This window comes from Mus musculus, chromosome 1, assembly GCF_000001635.26.
Source record: "Mus musculus strain C57BL/6J chromosome 1, GRCm38.p6 C57BL/6J".
Taxonomy (NCBI): Eukaryota; Metazoa; Chordata; class Mammalia; order Rodentia; family Muridae; genus Mus; species Mus musculus.
Genome location: NC_000067.6, coordinates 57,953,709 through 57,972,633, shown reverse-complemented (window position 1 = coordinate 57,972,633; position 18,925 = coordinate 57,953,709). Strand labels below are relative to the sequence as shown.

The 18,925-nt window shown below is 42.8% G+C and overlaps 1 protein-coding gene across 7 annotated transcripts; it reads left to right on the top strand.

Annotated features, from left to right (window-relative positions):
* The first annotated feature begins 2,492 nt into the window (after positions 1 to 2,492).
* Kctd18 (potassium channel tetramerisation domain containing 18) lies at positions 2,493 to 17,533 on the top strand. 7 transcript variants are annotated; one of them, XM_006496136.4, is made up of 7 exons: positions 2,493 to 2,665; positions 4,911 to 5,137; positions 7,094 to 7,305; positions 9,373 to 9,566; positions 10,639 to 10,733; positions 13,389 to 13,491; positions 15,814 to 17,511. In XM_006496136.4, exons 2-7 carry the CDS (start codon positions 4,945 to 4,947, stop codon positions 16,304 to 16,306), a joined length of 1,290 nt encoding a protein of 429 aa, XP_006496199.1. In that variant the 5' UTR covers positions 2,493 to 2,665; positions 4,911 to 4,944; the 3' UTR covers positions 16,307 to 17,511. The 7 variants fall into 7 exon arrangements, 6 of the variants coding, with proteins under 6 accessions (XP_006496199.1, XP_006496198.1, XP_017177166.1 ...); XM_006496135.3 differs by having other exon boundaries at positions 2,493 to 3,227; XM_017321677.2 differs by having other exon boundaries at positions 2,499 to 2,613; positions 7,094 to 7,283.
* Positions 17,534 to 18,925: the final 1,392 nt, after the last annotated feature.

Genomic DNA, 18,925 nt, shown 5'->3' with positions numbered 1-18,925 from the left:
TGTTTGGTTTTATAGCATAGCCCATCTTGGCCTGTAACTTAGTGTAGTTTGGGCTGACTTAAAAGTTTATGATTATCATCTTTCCTGTGTCCCCCAAATCTGTGTTTCTATGTGTGAGTCATCACATCCAGTTTGACGCTTTCTAAGAACTGCACCACAAACACAGCCTTTCCTAGCCTTCCTTTCCTGGTCTCTTTTGGGATTGAGCTTGCATCCAGTTTAATCTCTCTCAGGTCCTCCTCCATGCCTTGCTATCATTCCCTCACAGGCTTGTCCTCAGTGAGTGTCTTGCCTACCTAATCTCATCCTGTTGTCTGATGCTTGTTCAAGGACCTGAACTAAAAACATCCTGGGTGATTCACTAGTTGACTTCATGTCATTTTTGTTTTCTAAGTGTATTAAATGCATGGATCCGGCCGGCCGGATGGTGGTGGTGTACGCCTTTAATCCCAGCACTAGGGAGGCCAGGGAAGGCAGATTTCTAAATTTGAGGCCAGCCTGGTTTACAAAGTGAGTTCCAGGACAGCTAGGGCTATACAGAGAAACCCTGTCTCAAAAACAAAAAAACAGACTAATAAATAAATAAATAAATAAGGAAAGAAAGAAAGAAGGAAGGAAGGAAGAAAGAAAGGAAGGCAAGCAAGGATCCATCTACTTTTCTCTGTAGCCATCACAGGTCAGATAGAAGCTATTACTCTTCTCCTCTAGATTATTACAACACTTAATTGCTTCAATAGTATACCTTTCCCGTAAATTCTTATCTCAGTCTATAGACAGACAGACACACACACCCCATATTACTTCCTTGCTTCAGCCCAGAATGGTTTCCTGTTATGCTTAAACTAAGACAAGAGCCTCAGCTGGTTCAGATGTAATTCCACCACTCAGCAGGAGGACAGTGAGCGCCAGGCTAGCCCAGCTGACATAGCAAAGCCCTCATTCATAAAAAAGATTTTAAAAACCTAACTGTTCAGCTTGTGTCTCTCTCCTTTCCCTATATCCCAGTGCCTACCCCAGCCTCAGGTATACTAGCTTCTTTTCTTTCTACCAATTTCCAAGTTCTTTTTTCCCCTAAAATATTATTATTGAGTCTCTTCAGAAAGTGAACACATTCACGTTTTTAGCTCTTGGAGTGAAGTCCTACCAACCAGTGAGGGACTCTCCATTCAAGCTTCATTCATTTCAACTCAACGTTGCCCTGCCTCTACTCTGAGGTAGCCATTATCCTCTGTAACTATTTTGATTGGTGTCTGTTTTGACCCCCACCCCCGCCCCAAAGAGGAGGAAGAGGAGGCAGCCATGGGCTTTCTACAGTCCATGATCTAAGAATACATACTACATATTTTAATGTTACAAAAAAAAAAGAAATCTCATTTTGAAGAATATTTCCTGACTCATGCAATAAGAAAATTTACTTTCACTGCCCATATAAAGCTGAAATACAGCACTGCTCAATTCAGTTTCTTTCATTGTCTATGTCTACTTTCACACCACACTAGGAAAGCTGATCGATCAGCTATGCTTAAAATGCAGAATTTTTTTTTTCCCAGATAAGATAGGTGAGGCAAATGCCTACATGTGTCTACGTGGGCATTTGGAGAGAGGACTACTGTTAGGGAAATACTACTTTGAATTGGCTAGCGTCATCCCATGGGTTGGGACTCTATGCTCCCTGCTGTTAGGAACTGATACCTTTGAAACTCAGGGCCAAAATAAACCCTCACTCCTTTAAGTTGTGTGTGTCAGGTCTTTTGGTTACAGTGATTAAAAATACTAAAATGTAAACTATTGACACTGTCTTGGCCAGCGCTCCATTCTCAGAGCCTGGTCTCTATCCTGTGAGAAATCACGGCAGCTTGAACAAACCTTCCCTGTCTCCCAAGACTTTTTAGCTGAAGGGCAGGCTGCCATACTTCTGGCTGGCTTCTTTCCTAAGACCTGTAAAAGAGGACTTTAGAATCTAGTAAGGAGCGAAGTGCCCGGAAAACAGGACTGTTTCACTCATCTTGAAATACATAGCCCTATACAGTTGGAAGATTTAAGTGTTATGGGGGTTTTATTAAGAAGAAATTAAATAGTTCTACAAGCGACTTAATACAGTGCTGGGTGTGCAAGAATGTTGAATGGAGGGTTGTCCTCCCTCCTCGGTTTTCCTTCCTGTAACAAGAATAAAACTACCATCTTAATTCTGATGTATGAAATTTCCAAAGATTTAATAAATATTTTTAGAAACCAACCACCATCTTTTACAGGTATAAAGTGTGCCTTGTGGAAAAGCTTTGCACGCCACAAACTATGCAAATGGGTAGATCCAAGTTCTAATATGTTAATGGAGTAGCTTCCCCTGGGGCTGGAAAACATCCTGTTCCACCAGAGGGGCCTAGACTCCGGGAAAATTCAGGAACGTTCTTGGGGCGTGGCCACCGCCGTCCCGTGGGCGGGGCGGGTCCGGGGCGAGGCCTCCCTTTTGGCGCACTGCACGTTGGGACCGCACGGGGGCGCCGCGGGTTGCTCCGCTCTACCAATCGTGGAGCATCCGAGTAGGCGACGGCTTACTTCCGCGTCCGGGCCCGGCTGCGTTGGGCGGCTGCGCCCAGGGACTGGCGGCCGCAGGTCAGTAAGCAGTCGCCGCTCCGCCCGCCGGTGTGGAGGAACCGGGCTCCGGGTGGGTGGCGGGCCCCGAAGCCTTGCGGGGCATCCTGAGGGAGGCCCCGGCCGGCCTCTCTGATGAAACGGGCGCTTTGGGTACCAGGCTTCGTTGTAGACCGAATTGGGGTCCGCTGGCCCAGGAAGACTTTGGCGGGGCCTGGTGATTCCCCATCTTTCCCGGTTTTGTCCAGCCGTGGCGAAGGGGCGTGAGCCCCATGAGCTGTGTTTCTCAAAAGTGTAGTCGGCGCCCGTCCCCACCTCTCAGACTTTGTGAATCAGACCCTGATGTGGCCGGGAGTCTGCCTTTTCAGCAGACATCCTCGACGGTTTGGTGCATCGTGCGGGAACCCTGCCTTCTCACAACAGAGTCCTCAGTGGGTGCATCGAGGAGTGTCATCACGGGGCCTGGCCTTGGGCTGCGGTCCCCAAATGGCAGCTGATAGTCAGTGAAGGGCCTAAACCAGGTGGAAGTTGTGTTAAAGGGATGGTCTGTGGGAGCATCCGTGAGAACCTGAAGCTGGCCCTTCTGGTTCACCTGGCTGCCCTGGGTTGTGACAGGCTCCACTGCTTATTATCAGGCAAGTCTGTGTAGACACCACACACATCAGTGAATTTTTTGCCCCTAGTGTTCTGTGTTAGTAGGGACAGTAAAATTTGTATGATAAAGTTTTTCTATGAATTAGGTAATGTTTCTTCACAGTGTCAGATACACAATAAGCATTCAGTAAATGGAGATTACTAAGAATGGCAGTGCCTTTGCTTTTATTGGGCTTATGGACAAAATAAAAATTAAAAAAAAATAGAGATTTAAACACATGGTGTAAGATCTGTATGAGAGTTTGTTGTGCAGGGGTACCAATTCCGCGCAGAAAGATCTTGCAAGAGATGAATCTTTATGTACGAACATGAGAAAATTCTAGAGAGCAGGTGTCTGTGAACAGTGTGAACCAGTTGGTTGCTCTGCTTCATGATTGGTTAGAGTGCTACTTCCAGGACTTTAAGGCAGCAGGAGGTCACGCCAGTAAGTGTTTTTGGAGGCCTGGACCTTGTTGGGTTCCTAATGAATTTTGTCTATTGTCCTTTTCTCAGATTCATAATGGCATATGGTGAAGTTGGTGTCTGTGGGGAAGGATTTTAGTTGATCATTTAGTAACACTGAATTGGCATGGATTCAGTTGAGTTTAGCAGTAAGTTTTTCACTTACTATGAAAGTGTAGAAGCTGCAGATTTCCAGGGGTGAGGATCTTAAACTTTGTCTTTTAGCCCGTTTCAGATTCCATAGAGAGCTCTTCCCCACAACCTTGTCCGTTTTAAAGCGAAGGAGCTGGATGACAGACAGGGTGTGACCTAAGGATCTAGAGCAGTCTGTAGAAATAGAATTCAGTTTTGGACATTTTATTTGTTTTTGTGTACATGGGTGTTTTGCCTGCCTTGTTTCTGTGTGCTGTAGATGGGCAGTGCCCCTAGAGACTGGAAGAGGTTATCAGATCACCGGAGTCACAGACTATCATTGTAAGGCATATGGTACTGAGAATTAAACCTGGGTCTTTTGTAAAAATAGCCATGTTTTCTTAACCACTTAGCCATCTCTCTAGCCCTTGGCATAAATAGAATTCTGATCTCAGTTAATGATATATTACTTAATTATATAGTTAACTACAATGTAATGATTCCAGTTATCCTTAATTTCTGCTCTTTGTTTCTTTAATCTCCAAAGTTTTATTTCAAGTTCCTCAGTGTATACCTTAAGGGAAATTTTGTAGGATCATACATGGCCTGTCATTTATTGTGCCACATGATTTGTGTGTGTTACCTTAATTACTCCTCTGGAGCTCTTTGGATCATTGCTGCCTCCATCTTATGGATAAGGAAACAAGAAAGTGATTATAAACGATGTATCCAAGAAGCCAAAGATTATAAGTGGTAAAACCTTTTGTCTGTGTTACACACTGATTTCTGCAGTCTAGATGGTTCCTTCAGACTTGTTAAAAACACGTGAGTGCCAAAAAATCATAAGCTTGTCTTGCCTTTGCTTTACCTGTGCCTGCCTGTGCATTATCTTGTATAATTCTTTAAACAGTCACTTTATCAGCTGTGATTTATATTACTGTCTATTTATAAAACCCCAGGCACAGATTTTCCCAACTCAGCATATCTCAGACGCCTTTCATACCACGTGAAATAGAGTCTGTGTGATTGTATTGAAATATATTAGCCTGTCCATTTGTTTTCAACAAGGTATTTGTCCTTTGTTTTTACAGAGGTCTGGGACTGCTACTGTTTCAAAGTTTCTGAATGCTTAAGGCAGAACTTCAGGCATCGAAGGGAGCAATGGCAGGCCATGAAGCAGAAGACGTGCTAGATATCCTTCGGCTGAATGTGGGTGGCTGCATCTACACAGCCCGGCGAGAGTCTTTGTGCCGCTTTAAGGATTCTATGCTGGCATCTATGTTTAGTGGTCGTTTCCCTCTAAAAACAGATGAATCTGGTAAATGTCTAAAGTCTGAGCCTGAGCGAATGCTCATTAAAGTGGGAGTCTATTTTAAATTCCTTTTGATTTTATTAATTGTGTTGGAATGTATTATATTAGCCTACTAATTACTTAGCTCATTATGGCTGTATGGAGATTCATTAACTACATAGAGAAACTAAATGCCAGTTTTAAAATTTGTGGTGCTGTTCCTAAAAGTTGACAAAGACATGAGACAGTACAAAATGCCAGCCATGGCCTAATTCCCGACATCAGCAGTAGTTTGAAAGTAGTTGCTTTCATGCGACAATATGGATGATGGTGTTGAGGCAAATTCTATGTTAGCTTCTCTCTGTGCTCTTCAAGGAAGAACAAGTATTTCCCTGGAGAAGCAACTCTCCTCATAGCTGGTGAAGCAGCCATTGTAGCGTCAGTGCTGTACTCAGGGCTTGGCCTAGCTATACAGTTCTGTGTGAGCTGATGTGTGTGGTTGAAAAATGGCAAGTTCATGTTGTGGGTCATTCAGAGAACTACATCATAAAGGATAGAGCTCTGGGTGGTCTCTTTCTTTCGAGTACTATAGGAGTCACAGAACCTGCAGTGAATTTTCATCAGCACAAAAGGATGCCAGACAGCTCTATATTTTTTGTCCACTGTTTGAGCCCCAGAACAGTGGACCATGTGTTACAGGGGAGGGATGGAGATGTCCTGGGCATGGGTGGGGTCTTTGAAAACTGCCTTGCCTGCAGTTGGTGGTTGGAAGCAGAGAATACCTGATGGCTGTGCTGAGAGCTTGCCAGGTACCTGGCAGAAACTGCTGTTGCAGGGAAGGCTGGGAGAGAGTGGGGGTTGGGCGAGAGGGAGAGGGATAGATAGATATGGATGGATGGATGGATGGATAGATCAGTGTCCATCACTGCAAAAAAATAAAAGGTGTTGGGGGGGATTGAATTCCTTAATTACCATCATGCCAAGGTTTTTTCTTTGTAATTCTGCTAAGTTGTCTTAAGAAAAGTCTTTAATCATATGCAATGCTACCAAAGCATTTCTTGTTCTTAAAAACCGTTTTAAACTGTTTATTTTGGAGATAGGACGTCCTAGAGTTGCTCAGGCTGGCTTCCCCACTCATAGCAGTCCTCCTGCCTTCACCGCGGGAGTGCTGGGACCTGTGGCTGTGTGTTACCACTCCTCACAGCGTGCCTTCCTTCTTTAAAATGTAGATTCTCATACTCCAAAGGGACACTAACCCAGTGCTTTCAAATGTAGTACACACCTAGCACTAGAAATCCCCGCATGTGTTGTCGCTGACATTGAAACAGTTGACATATGGACAAGTACACACTCTCTTTACTGTGGAGCCACACATGCCTGTCCTGGTCCAGCTGTGCTGAGGTAAGCCTGAGTTTTTGCAGTTGGCTGTATTAGGATGATAATGATGGCATCAGAAAAGCCAACTGGGTCTTGGAATACACATTGCTAACTGGGGCTGAGAATATAGAGCTCCTCTCTCCCCACTAACTCACATAGTTTCTTTGTGTAAGTTAGAGAAGGGACCTGTTTATCCAGGAAGGTCTGGTTCTGTGGTAGGGTACACGGAGCAAAGTATGGGCTTGGTTTCGGTCTCACTTGCCCCCTTAGCCTGGTTCCTGTGCATATAGCACCTGTACAATCAGACATGGTGTTTGCTTGTATTCAGGGTTATTCAGTGTTCTAGAAATACAGGTGTTTCCTCCAAATAATTCAGTTTTTAGAACATTCTGTACTTCCAAGCTGAGAGAGGTCATTCCCATCTTTGCTGTGGCAGTGAGGCTGGAGAAGGTTAGCTTCATTTGACTGACTTGGACCCACTTTAACACTACATGTTAATTTTCTTGTGAGAAAAAAACCCCATGACTGTAAAGGGAATTGGGTCTGCTTTGACTTCTTACTGACCATCATATGAATCTGCACAACTGTTTTGGAACTGTTTTCTAGGGGCGTGCATTATTAACCGTGATGGACATCTATTCAAATACATTTTGGACTACCTGCACGGGGAGGTGCAGACCCCCTCGGATGAGCAGACGCGAGCTGCCCTGCAGGAGGAGGCTGACTACTTTGGCATCCCTTACCCGTACAGCTTGTCTGACCACTTGGCCAATGAGATGGAGACATATTCTTTAAGGTCAAATATAGAACTTAAAAAGGTCTTGGCATTTTCTCAAGTTTCAAAATACATATTTATTATGTACAAAGCAATATGTTGTTTTGCATAGTTTGTGATGTCCTATATATAAAGTGCAAGGTAGCCTGTAATCAGTTTTGAACGTGTTTCTTAATTACTCCTGGTCATTCTTAAAGGCCAAAATTAATTCTAGGCAAAAAGCTTTATTAACTTTATGTGTCTCACCAAAAATGTAACACTTTTTGATTCTATTTAATAGAGCTATTCTTCTGAAGTTGTTTCTGTTTTGAGAGAAGGTCTTACTATATAGCACTGGGTGGCTTGGGACTGGCTATGCAGTCCAGATTGGCCTTGAACTCACAGTGATCCACGTGCCTCTGCCTCCTGAGTGCTGGGATTAAAGGCACACACTAATATACTTGGCTTCTGAAGTTCTTTTTAAATTAGAGAAATACTATTGTTAATGAGGGTATAATGGTACCATTCACTAAGACTGTTTGTATGTTTTAGGCTAAGTAGTAAAATCTTACCTAACGTAGTGAATACGGCAGTGTGGCGTGCTAAGATATGCTGAGCTCACTTAAAGATCAGCAGATGTTTCTATTTTATATCACACTTTAAAGATCTTCACATGACTTGAAAGCATTTTTATTTATGCCTTATTAATGGGTATTGCATTTGTTGCTATTTAGCACATGTGGAAATTATTTCTCTAGGCAGATGTTGGTCCTGAAAATTGATATGAACTGATTGGAGCTTTAGAATTGGATGTGAGTTCAGGAAGCAAACTGATGGATGGTTGGTTATTAGGAGTGCAGCAGAAAAATCCCTTTTAGGGATTTGCATGAGTGTATGTATTCTGCTACTGATGTTTCGTATATTTAATTGCTAAGTGATAGTCTTCATAATGCTACTTACCAAACAGCAGAATGGGGCTCAAAAGTCTTGCCGGGAGATCAGAGAGGTTAGCATCATCTTCTGATCCTAGCTCTTAGCCTTTGTCTCCTGGTTCATATTTTAAAAAGAGCAAAGTATGCCTGCATTTATCCCAACAGCTAGCATCCATTATTTTATAAATAACGTTTATTTCATAAATGCCACGTTCTGTGGCATGTATGGCTTTGTAAAGGGACAGTGTGGAGCACCAAGAAATGGAGTCAGTTCTTGCCCTTGTAGTATAATTAGGAATTCTCATAGGTGTACACATAATGCTAAAGACAATAGAGGAGTTATTTAGCGCCAGACATGTGAGGACCCTGGTTTCATTACTGAGTAGATAAAGCAGCAGGTATCTTCTTCACATCACCTGCTCTCCCAGGCACTAAGGCTCCGACAGTGGACAAAGCAAAGATGCTTGTCCTGCAGGCACGGAGAGCAGCAGTGCCATTTCCAGGGAACGGCTGCGCCACAGTCCTGGGAGGAGCTCCTTGTTCTGTGCCCCCTGTGCTGGCACAGCTGGGCTTACTACGTGGTGTGCTGATAGCTCAGCGTCTGTCTTCTACATTAGGTGTGAACCCAGAGTATTTGGACTGTCTCTCCTATTCACTGTCACATCTGCAGGACCCAAGAGTGCTCAGCAGATAGTGAGTGGATGACGTAAGTGTGTAAATGCCAGATGCTTTCAGACACTGTGTTGGACCTCACCATAGCAACCTTGCAGTATAGAAGAACAAGTTCATTTGATTAAGTCATTGTTGGAGTTTGGAGTGAAAAATAAGGACCAGCTATGGGGCTTAAGTGAGAAGTTTGAGAAAATATTATAAAATTAAAAGTGGTGATGGTGAGTCAAAAGAAGAGATAAAAGAGCAATTCTGTTTGGAAAAGTAGTCTCTCTAAATAAAGAGTTGTGGAGGATTTTTGTTGCTTTGATATATATTTTTATATATATATATATTTTGGTGTGGTAAAGGGGAAAAAACCCTCCTTTCAATTAACTTATTACATTTATGTTTATACCCTAAGTTAAAATCCATAACATTTTTATTTCTCTTTGTGACCAGCTCACATTTTAGCTTTACATGGAAGTAATTTAGCTCATTTAGCTTTTATTTTGTAATTAAATCTAAGTTTATGTATGTGTTTGCTTTAGGCTTTAACAGACTTCTGTGATTCCTATGGCTTAGTTTGCAATAAACCAACAGTTTGGGTTCTCCACTATCTTAACACATCTGGTGCAAGCTGTGAGAGTAGAATTATTGGTGTCTATGCTACAAAAACTGACGGGACAGATGCCATTGATAAGCAGCTGGGAGGAAGGATTCATAGTAAAAGCATTTTCAAAAGGTATGTTCAGAATGAAACGTGAACAAGTACAGAAGAGAGGCTTGGTATCGTTTAACAGTTTTAAGAGTTGTTATTGAATGAAATACTGTGCTGAACTATAAGAGGCTGTGGGTGTGGCCCAGAGGACAGAGCCCTCAGAGCTGTGGCATGGCTGCTTCAGGCTGGGTGAGACTTAAGACCTTTGCACAGAGATGCCAGTCCTGGGCCTTTTGCAGGATCAAGAACAGTGGCTCTCAGTGCTTTGAGCCTCAAGTGTCATAGTAGGCCTTTATAGAGCTAAGAGAAAGAAGAGCCTCCTGCTTCCTGTCTCCCCTGGACCACAATGTGGGACAAGTGCACTAGCCTAGGGTCATCAGGCCCACTGAGTGGCCCAGGAGGCCAGGCTGTGCCTTGTTCCTGGCCCCTTTCAAATTTAGGCTTCTGTGATGTGGGTGTGTTAAATTCTTAAAGCTTGTCCTATTATGATGTCCATGTAAACTTACTTGTACTGGTCAGGTCACTTAACACAGTTTCTGTCTTCTGTGTATTCTGTGGGAGATTGAAGTGGGTCACATACTTGGTTTTCAGGTGGCTTGGATTATTGTTGTTTCTGGAATCTTTATAGGCAATAATCTATATAAGCCATCCCAGCACCTGGCATGATGCTAGGAAAATGTCATCAGTTGGATCTTTCCTAACTGCAATTCGCTGGTTTTATTTTGTTAGTTTTTGTTTGTTTGTTTTTGAGACAAATCCTTACTATATAGCTCTGGGTGGCCTGGACCTCAGATCTACCAGTCTTTGCCTCTCCAGTGCTGGAACTAAAGTCATGTGTCTCTATGCTCAGTTATACAGAAATGCTTTCTAAAGTGTTTTAAGAATATATTGCTGTATTCCCATACTGTGGAATTGAGAAGTAAACCATTAAACGGAGATGAGATTGACGTTAGAGTCTGGTGTGATTGATGAGTACCTGGGCCGAGGTCACAGGAACAGCTGGAGCTAATCAAGTATTGAGTGTGTTAGCTGGATATGCACAGACACATTCATTCGTAAGGCGTGCATTTTCATTACATTTTTGCAATGTTTCTAGAGAGGCGGGGAACAACGTTCAGTACATTTGGAGCTATTACTCAGTAGCCGAGTTGAAGAAAATGATGGATGCCTTTGATGCTTGGGAAGGAAAAGGTATGGGGTGAACGTGTCTCGGGACACAGGTGGACCTTTCTCTTTCTCTCTCTCTGTTCTTCTAGTTTTTGAGACAAGGTTTTCCGCTGTAGCTCGGGCTGGCCTGGAGCTTGCTGTGTAGCCGAGTGTAGCTGGCCTGGGACGTGGAGCAGTCCTCCTGCTTCTGCCTCTTAAGTCCTGGGATTACAGGCTTGCCTCACCATGCAGTCAGTCCCCATCCCACTTTCCATTATAACACAAAGTGTAAAGGCAGTGTTGCTTTCTCTGCATCCCTGGTTTGTCCCTCCCTTTCATCTGTTCCCTCTCTTCCTAGAAGGATGCTTTTCAGTGTGTCACTTGTCTGTCACCATAAGGTGATATTGAAGCTTTCAAATCTTTACACCCATGCATGAGTTGCTATGTATTGTTATTTATTTATAACTTAGTGACTTCAAGTATGGTTCTTAGCTATATATACTTAATATATATGTGAGTTTATTTAGGTCTACTGTGTAACTGGCACTGTTTTAAGTGTGTGCTTCTACACTGAGAAGGTGTAAGAGAAGGAGGCTGGTGAGATGGCTCAGCAGGTAAAGGTGCTTTCCCCAAGCCAGACGACCCAAGGCTAATCCCAGAATCCACATGGTGGAAAGAGAGAGCTGACTTCTGCACCTTGTCCTCTGATCTCCAGCATAGACTGTACCATGTCTGTGCCCACAAACATACACACAGAATAAAATAAATGTTTATAAGAAAGAATACAAATGAAAAAAAAAAAAAAAGAGTCACTAGCATTGGTTGGGCATGGTGACTTACCATGGTGACCTGGCTCTGTGGAGCAGTGAGCTGTTTCAGAATCCAGAGGGAAAGCATGCTGCAGTGGCGTACCTACTAGGCAGTAAAGCATGCATGCATGCATGTGCACATGCATGCTCGTGCACACACACACACGTTTATCAATGTAGGTAAATCTTGCTATAGCACATTAAGGAAACTAGATACAAGTATGAATATTCTGTGATTCATGTATATGATATTCTGGAGGAGACGAAACTAGGCTTAGAAAGGAAACTGGTGGCTGGGAAGTGGTATGAGGAAACTTTTAGGCACAACTGATGAGTGACTATTCATTTGTCCAACCTCATTGAACTGTATCTCTTAAAAATTAAGTTTTATATAAATTGTATCATAAATTTAATCTGAAAAATCAGGTGAACTTAATCAGGTTTAGGGATACTTCTGTAGTAGAATATATATAGGTTTGGAAATAATAGTCAAATAGTTCCAGAGTGTTGGCCTTAATGGCATTCATTGAGTTCTTGAGTATTGGATATATGTTATATATAAATTTTATATGCCAGTTTACTAAGGTAGTCATGTTTTCTAGAATTTTAATGGTTAAAAAAGATACTGATCTTATTGTGGAGACTTAAAAGCTGTTATTGTAAAGAACCCAACAATTTTTCTTAAAGATTATTCTTTTAGTATTTTTTGTATGTCTGTATAATTTTACGTGTTTTTGATTGGAGTGAAGTCAGATGATGTAGAAGGAACTGGTTTAAAATGTGCTTGTATTAGTGGCATTGTTGCATATGCCCTGGTTAGCAACCACCAGCTGTCTAGTTCCAACATGTTTTCATCATCTCAGAGGGAACCCACAGTCTCTCTTCCATTTTCTCTTGCACAGTCTAACTTCTGTTTCAGTGTCTACCTGTCCTGAATATTTCATATAAATGGGATTGTAAAATATGTGATCTTCTATGTTCAATTTCTTTCACTACTACTCAATTTCTTTGAGGCTCATAAGGATACATTCTTAAACTTTGAATCAAAGTGTATCAGATTTAAAATACAGAATGAATTTTGCTAAAATCCTGGCTTGATTATTCTTGTTTTAAAGATTTTGGTAAAAACATTTTATTTGTGTGTGTGCCCATATGTATGCATGTACTTGCAGAGGCCAGAACGGGTTGTCAGGTTCCCCTGGAGTTAGAGTTCAGGCCTTTGTGAGCTTCTCAGCTGACATGGGGGCTGGGAACTTGCTGTCGTTCCCTGAAGATCAGCAAGTGCTGTTAACTACTGAACCATGTCTGGCGACAGTGGTTTGCAGGGTGCTTCACAGGTACTCCCAATTTGATGGTCATAGTAGCGCAGTGCAGCAGACAGAGCACTGGTGTATAACCACCACCGTAACATCCTTTATACTTTTCCCAATACTGCAACTGTCTGTAAAGCCCTGAAAACTTTCCGAGTACTTAACTGTTCTAAGCAGTTCATGCTTATTAATGTATTTATTGATCACAGCCCTCTTGCAGGGTACACACTATGATGATTAGCATTTCACTGAGGAAATAAAACTTCAGGATAAGAGGGTAACGTTGCCAACGTCACATCAGTGAGTGACAGAGTGAGATTCATGTGCAGGGGCAGAGCCTGTGCCTTTAACCATCATACATCCTGTTACTTGAGCATGCCCTGGTTCTAAGCCAGCTCTTCTTGGACCCAGCTCATGAGCTGTCACTCTGCTGTCCTGGAGCCACTAGAAAGCACATCCTGGTTCTGTTGTGCACACCTCTGCTCATCACCTGAGAGGAGCAAGCTACAGACAACTACTGGCCAGTTGTAGATGATGGAGTGCTTACCTATGGCTCTCTTAATTATCTTTTTATCTTCAAGGGGTAAGCTACTGGCGTGTGCCTCATGAGCTGATAGAGTGTTGGACTTTGGAAGAACGGCCTTTACACGGAAGCCTGCGTCATATGGCCCCAATTCGAAAGAGGTTAGCTATGATTACATTTTGTTTTAAAATCTGTCACCATCATAACAGGAAGTGAATGTGCTCAGCCTACTTCATCACCTACATGAATATTCTACATTAACATAAAAATATCGCTCTCATTAAGTAAAAGGATACCAACACTATGAAAAAATAGGGTGCTGTGATCTTCCGGGATGTGAATTCTGTTTTCCTTAGGGGAATGTGGCTGTGAGAGTGGGGATGGGTGCTGTGCTGGGCGTGTTTCTCCCCAGAAGTCAAATTCCAGCCTTTGTTGGCAGGTCTTTAAAACAGTGTATTTAGGCCTTCTACTGGGCATTTCCTATGGCCTAGTCTGAAATTCTTTTTTCTTTTCCATTGTCACAAGTAGAATCTCTATTTGATAATGTTTTCTTGAGTTCCATGAAATTATTAGTATTATATTCACTCTTTAGCTGTGTCTATAGCTGTGTTTTACGTGCTGTAAGATTGTATTTCTTTTTTTTAATTTTTATTTTTTTTTATTTAAGATTTATTTATTTTTTATTTATCTGAGTACACTGCATCTGTCTTAGCTATTTCTCCAGCTCTGTATTTCTTTTTTAATGTCTCAATTTATCCCCAGCGTTGGGTGTTTTGTTTCTCACACACTTGTTCAGGGATTTGATTACAACTACAGCTGCAGGCTGCTCTCCTACCTTTGTCCTCTGGATTCCTCAAGGAAGCAAAGTTGATTCAGTTTTTAGTAAAGATCTCTTTGTAAAACATTTTATTTTTTAGCTGTTTTTGTTCTCTTTTTAAACTCTTTTTAATATTTATTTAATTTATATGAGTACACTGTAGCTGTCTTCAGACACACCAGAAGAAGGCACCAGACCTCATTACAGATGGTTGTGAGCTACCATGTGGTTGCTGGGAATTGAACTCAGGACCTCTGGAAGAGCAGTCAGTGCTCTTAACAGCTGAACCATCTCTACAGCCCAACATTTTATTTCTTAGAAGGCATTAATTGTGTTACTAATGTATATATTATTGTATTAATTTATTTTGTCGTTTGGACCATCAGCAAATGATGAGTCTAGAACAATGGTTTTCAACTGGGAAGGATTTTTTTTTTTTTAATAACTCCCTTTCCTGAGTTCTTTAACAATGTCTGGAGCTTTTGGGTTGTGGTCTACAGAAAGGGAGATGCTTCTGGTATCCTGTAGGTAGAAGCCAGGGATACTGGCACTCATCCTGCTGGCAGCTTTCTCCCAAAGAATGTTTTACTGAAATGGCAGTTGTACCAAGGTAAAGAGATCTTGGTGTAGAGTCCAGTGAAGACACAGACAGGAAACAGCAGAAGGCGTGGCTGATGGTGACCTCCTATTTGTCAATGATCTTTTCCCTGGAATTTTGGGAAGCAGTATCTTGATGCATAGACAAGATAAGGAAAGTGATGTGTAATTATGATCACTAAGGGTTTAAAGTGGTGTGTATTTTATATTGGCATTCTTTGCTATGTGTGGAAGGCTCTGTGAAGCTAGACTATGATTCTGTTCCCAAGGACTAGTGTGGACTGTGCTGCGCTGCTTCTGGCAGCCAGCACTGTGGAGAAGACGTGTACCACAGGCGAACAGATAGCCCCTGTTGGCTCAGGAGGGACCTGGCAGGAACTAGGTGGAGAGCAGGGTGGGGCAGGCAGGACCCTCACGGTATGAAGGTCAGTTTGGGCAAGTTTTTGCCTTTAGGCTGTTTATAATGAATGGTCAGCTCAGTTCAGGAGTAATTTGTCCAGTACTTTTCAAATTTAAAAATACCTATCTCTAGCATGGGCTTGACTGTTAATAGCTGTCTCCCCTAAATGTGCCTCTTAGCAGGCAGATTCTACTGGCTGTCAGGGTGACAGCGACTAGCAGATGGCACACTGACTTTCCTGAGGCTTGCAAAGCCTTTCTCTTTGTAGGCATGGGTTTCAAAGCTCAGGAGTTGGAGAGTAACATTTATTTGTCTGTGAACTCCCTTTCTGCGGTTCTTGGAAAGAGCACTGAGTCTTCTTGATTATCCTGTGCGTCCCGCAGAACTCTTGGGAGCAGAGTGGTAGGTAGTCTAAGTCTTACTCAGCACCCCAGACTCTTACTTGTTGAATTATGTGTGGTTTTAAGATAGTTTTTAAAGCAGCAGAAACAGTCTTTAGTCAACTTGCTAAATTGCAGTTGACCATGGTGGGGAATGAGTTGAGCTGCTATCTGTAATGCTAACCATAAACATTGCTTCTTTTTGTTAAGCCTGAACATGAACTTCGGAGACTGTTTTTATTGGCTACCAAAAGTATAAATGCTGAAAAGAATGCTTTTGTGTTTCCAGGCGGCTGATAGCCCTCAGGGAAGAGGATGAAGGTGTGAACTGTAAGACTGGTCCTAAGCCAGTCAGATTTTTGGGCCCTTCTACAAGTACCCAAATTAAAGTCAAGAACTCTGCTTCAGTGAGGGTGTCACCTGCCAATGCTGCCCAGATCTCCTCTCAGGCTACAGCAAACCGCTCTCACAGAGGCAGCTGTGGAAAGGCAGCCCAGTGCTCTGTGGCCACAGGGGCTTCTGGGCATGCTCCCGCTTCCCCCGATGCCCAGAGCTCTGAAAACCAAGCCACACACCCACCTCCAGCCAAGGTGCTCCTCTCTGAAAAGAAGTCTCCACCCCCTCGAGTGATCAAGCTGAGGAGGACTCCACTGCGTGGGGGGCCTTCCCTGCCCACCGCCTCAGCAGGGGGCCAGGCCTGCTTCCCCCAGCCACCCTCTCTAGAAGCTTCCAGCAGTTTGGGTGTGCAGATGGAGACCAGGAAAGACCAGCCTGATGGGTAAAGTGGGCTTGGAACGGCCTGTTTGTCCCACAGCTTCCAGCGCGCTGATGCCGACAGTGTTCTTGAGCGGGAAGAGCTAAACGTGGATGTTGAGGATTACGACAGGAAAAGTGGATGCCGTGGCATGGGAGGAGAGGAGGGAGACTTTGTGGTTAGGGTTACTGTTTACTTTGCATTTTCCTGAGGTGGTCTCTGTGCAGTTTGATTTCTGGTTTTTATTTTTAAGCTTTATTTAAATAGTTAACTGATACCAAGGCAACCAAGCAGTAAGAAGTCTCCCCTTTTTACAGTAGTGTTAGAGTCTTCAGTGTTACTCCTACAGTCCAGGGGTAGGAGTGAGGTCTGGGCCTAGGTTTCTGTCAGATGGAGAGGGGCACCTGTGCTGGCCACAGTGTGGCAGCCAGCAGAAGAGGTCTCAAGTGTGACCCCACCAGCTGCTCCTAGTTGTTTCTTTTCCAAAGATAACATGAAAAGAAGTGATGGGGGAAAGGGGAGGAATACAATGAAAGCTTAGATGGCGATCTCATGTGATTGGGCCATTTTATTTTCCAGGTTGGCTCTTTACTTTGTTCTGTTAGCAGCTGTGTCTTTTTTGTGCACCACAAGGGGGAATGCATGTGGTAGGAGCTCTAGGACGGTTTTTGGAACAGTTAAAATATGGGAGTTTACTTTGGTGGCGTTTTGAAGTACTTTGAAAAAGGGAAGTTAAACAAGTTAACTTTTTAACTCGTTAGTTGGTTTAGAAGTGACCATTGGGTCCTTCTGATTACACACTATGCTTCATGCATACAATTTCCATATAACTTGAATTTAATATTTTAAAACAAAATCTTTTGATTAATCTATTTTTTCATGACCATTGAGTTATGTGTACTTTCTCTTACATATTATGTTTGGTAATTACACTGTGCAATTCTACTTCCCATGAGCCCTGTGCGTCCGTGTTTCTAGAAGCAGGTTCATAGAGCAGGCGTTCCTTACTCAGAGGCTGGGCAGTGCATTGCATTGCTTTGAGAAAGTGAGGCAGGCATACTCATGATGCTTCTTTTTAAATAAATTAAACATTTCCACAAAAATGTGACTTTTCTGTGACTACTTACTTAACTTTGATTTATACCCTAATTTATGTAGGGTTTCTATTTCTGTTTCCAAAATTACTTTCTTGTCTTGCTGATTCATGAAATGATAAAATCAACTTTGAATAAATATCTACTGGTATGTTTCTCAGAAGGTGGTTTAACTGAGCAGAAAGGTTTCTAACTGAAGATCCATAATGACACCCTGGAATACATCAGCCATCTAGTCAGAACAGTGCTATGTAGAGACCTCAAACAACCTGAAAATTAAAGACAAGTGGATTCCTGGGCCTACCAATTTGGCCATTACATGTATTACTTGGTCTAGGAAATTATAAATTGTTAAGCCATATAAGAAAAATTCACTGATACACATGAAATGCATGTTTTGTACATGATGGCCAGAAAAGGGAAGTTCTGAAAATTCAGCATGGGTAATTCTATCACTAGCCTCCTTTTTATTACATCAAGTAACTTAAAGGAACTTGCTGCATGCAACACATTGAGCCTTTTGTAAGAATACGTTTGGATGGAGTGCTGGAGAACGCATTCAAGAGACTGGAGCAATGGTTAAGACGCTTGCCACTGCCAAGCCTGATGGCTGTCTCTAAACTCACGTGGTGGAAGGAGAAAACCAACATCTACCAGCTGTTCTTGACTTCCTTAGAGGGTGTGGGTGCCCTCACATGCTGTTTGAAAAGTAAGTAAATGTAAGAATGCACCTGGAGCTGGTCGTGGGTGGCAAGGCTGGGGTAGGTGGTAGATGTTTGGTTATGGATATGAACAGTTAGGACCAAGTTTAGAATGCTCAGGTGTTAGGGTGTTACTTTAGTTCATTTCCTTGGGTGGTGTTTTTGCCTTTTGTGTGGGAAAAAAAAGTTTAAAAAATTTTGCGGGTTTTTTTTTTTGTTTTTGTTTTTCGAGACAGGGTTTCTCTGGCTGTCCTGGAACTCACTCTGTAGACCAGGCTGGCCTTGAACTCAGAAATCCACCTGCCTCTGGCTCCCAAGTGCTGGGATTAAAGGCGTGTGCCACCACCGCCCAGCTCTAAAAACACTCTTATCTGAGACTACAACGAGAGTGTAACTTGCCAGAAGTCATGTGTTTCCTGAATAGAAAGAAGGGATAAAAGCAAAAAAAGTAAGCTGTACAAATAGTTTGAAAAGTAGTGCTTGTGTCTGCGTCAGGAGATAGTAATTTTACATTGAGTAGGATATTTGGGAATTGGTCATCAGAAGAAAAATGTGCACGTCACCTAGGCGTGCAAGTGGCCGGGCCCTGTTCCTGAGACCTCCAACTGCCGGGCTCTGGACCCAGGCCCTCCAGACATAGGCAGCCAAACTCCACCCTACAGAATATGAAAAGCCCAGGCTCAGGACTTGAAAACCCACCAATCCCCATCCTGGAAATCTCTACTTGGAAAGCATTGCCCGGTAAGAAACATATAAACCCTGTCTAATGCTCACTTTGCTGCTGCTTACCGGAGCAGAGGCAGCCACCTTCCGGGCTTTTCCTTCTCAAGAAATTTGTTGTGTGAGGTTTGT

What these genes read in the sequence shown, in the direction of transcription:
- Kctd18 (NM_001159864.1), top strand. Translation starts at nt 4,945, where the DNA reads ATGCTTAAGGCAGAACTTCAGGCATCGAAGGGAGCAATGGCAGGCCAT. An exon ending in CAAATATAGAACTTAAAAAG is followed by an intron (nt 7,306 to 9,372) that starts GTCTTGGCATTT and finishes TGTTTGCTTTAG; the next exon opens with GCTTTAACAGACTTCTGTGA. An exon ending in ATGGCCCCAATTCGAAAGAG is followed by an intron (nt 13,492 to 15,813) that starts GTTAGCTATGAT and finishes TTGTGTTTCCAG; the next exon opens with GCGGCTGATAGCCCTCAGGG.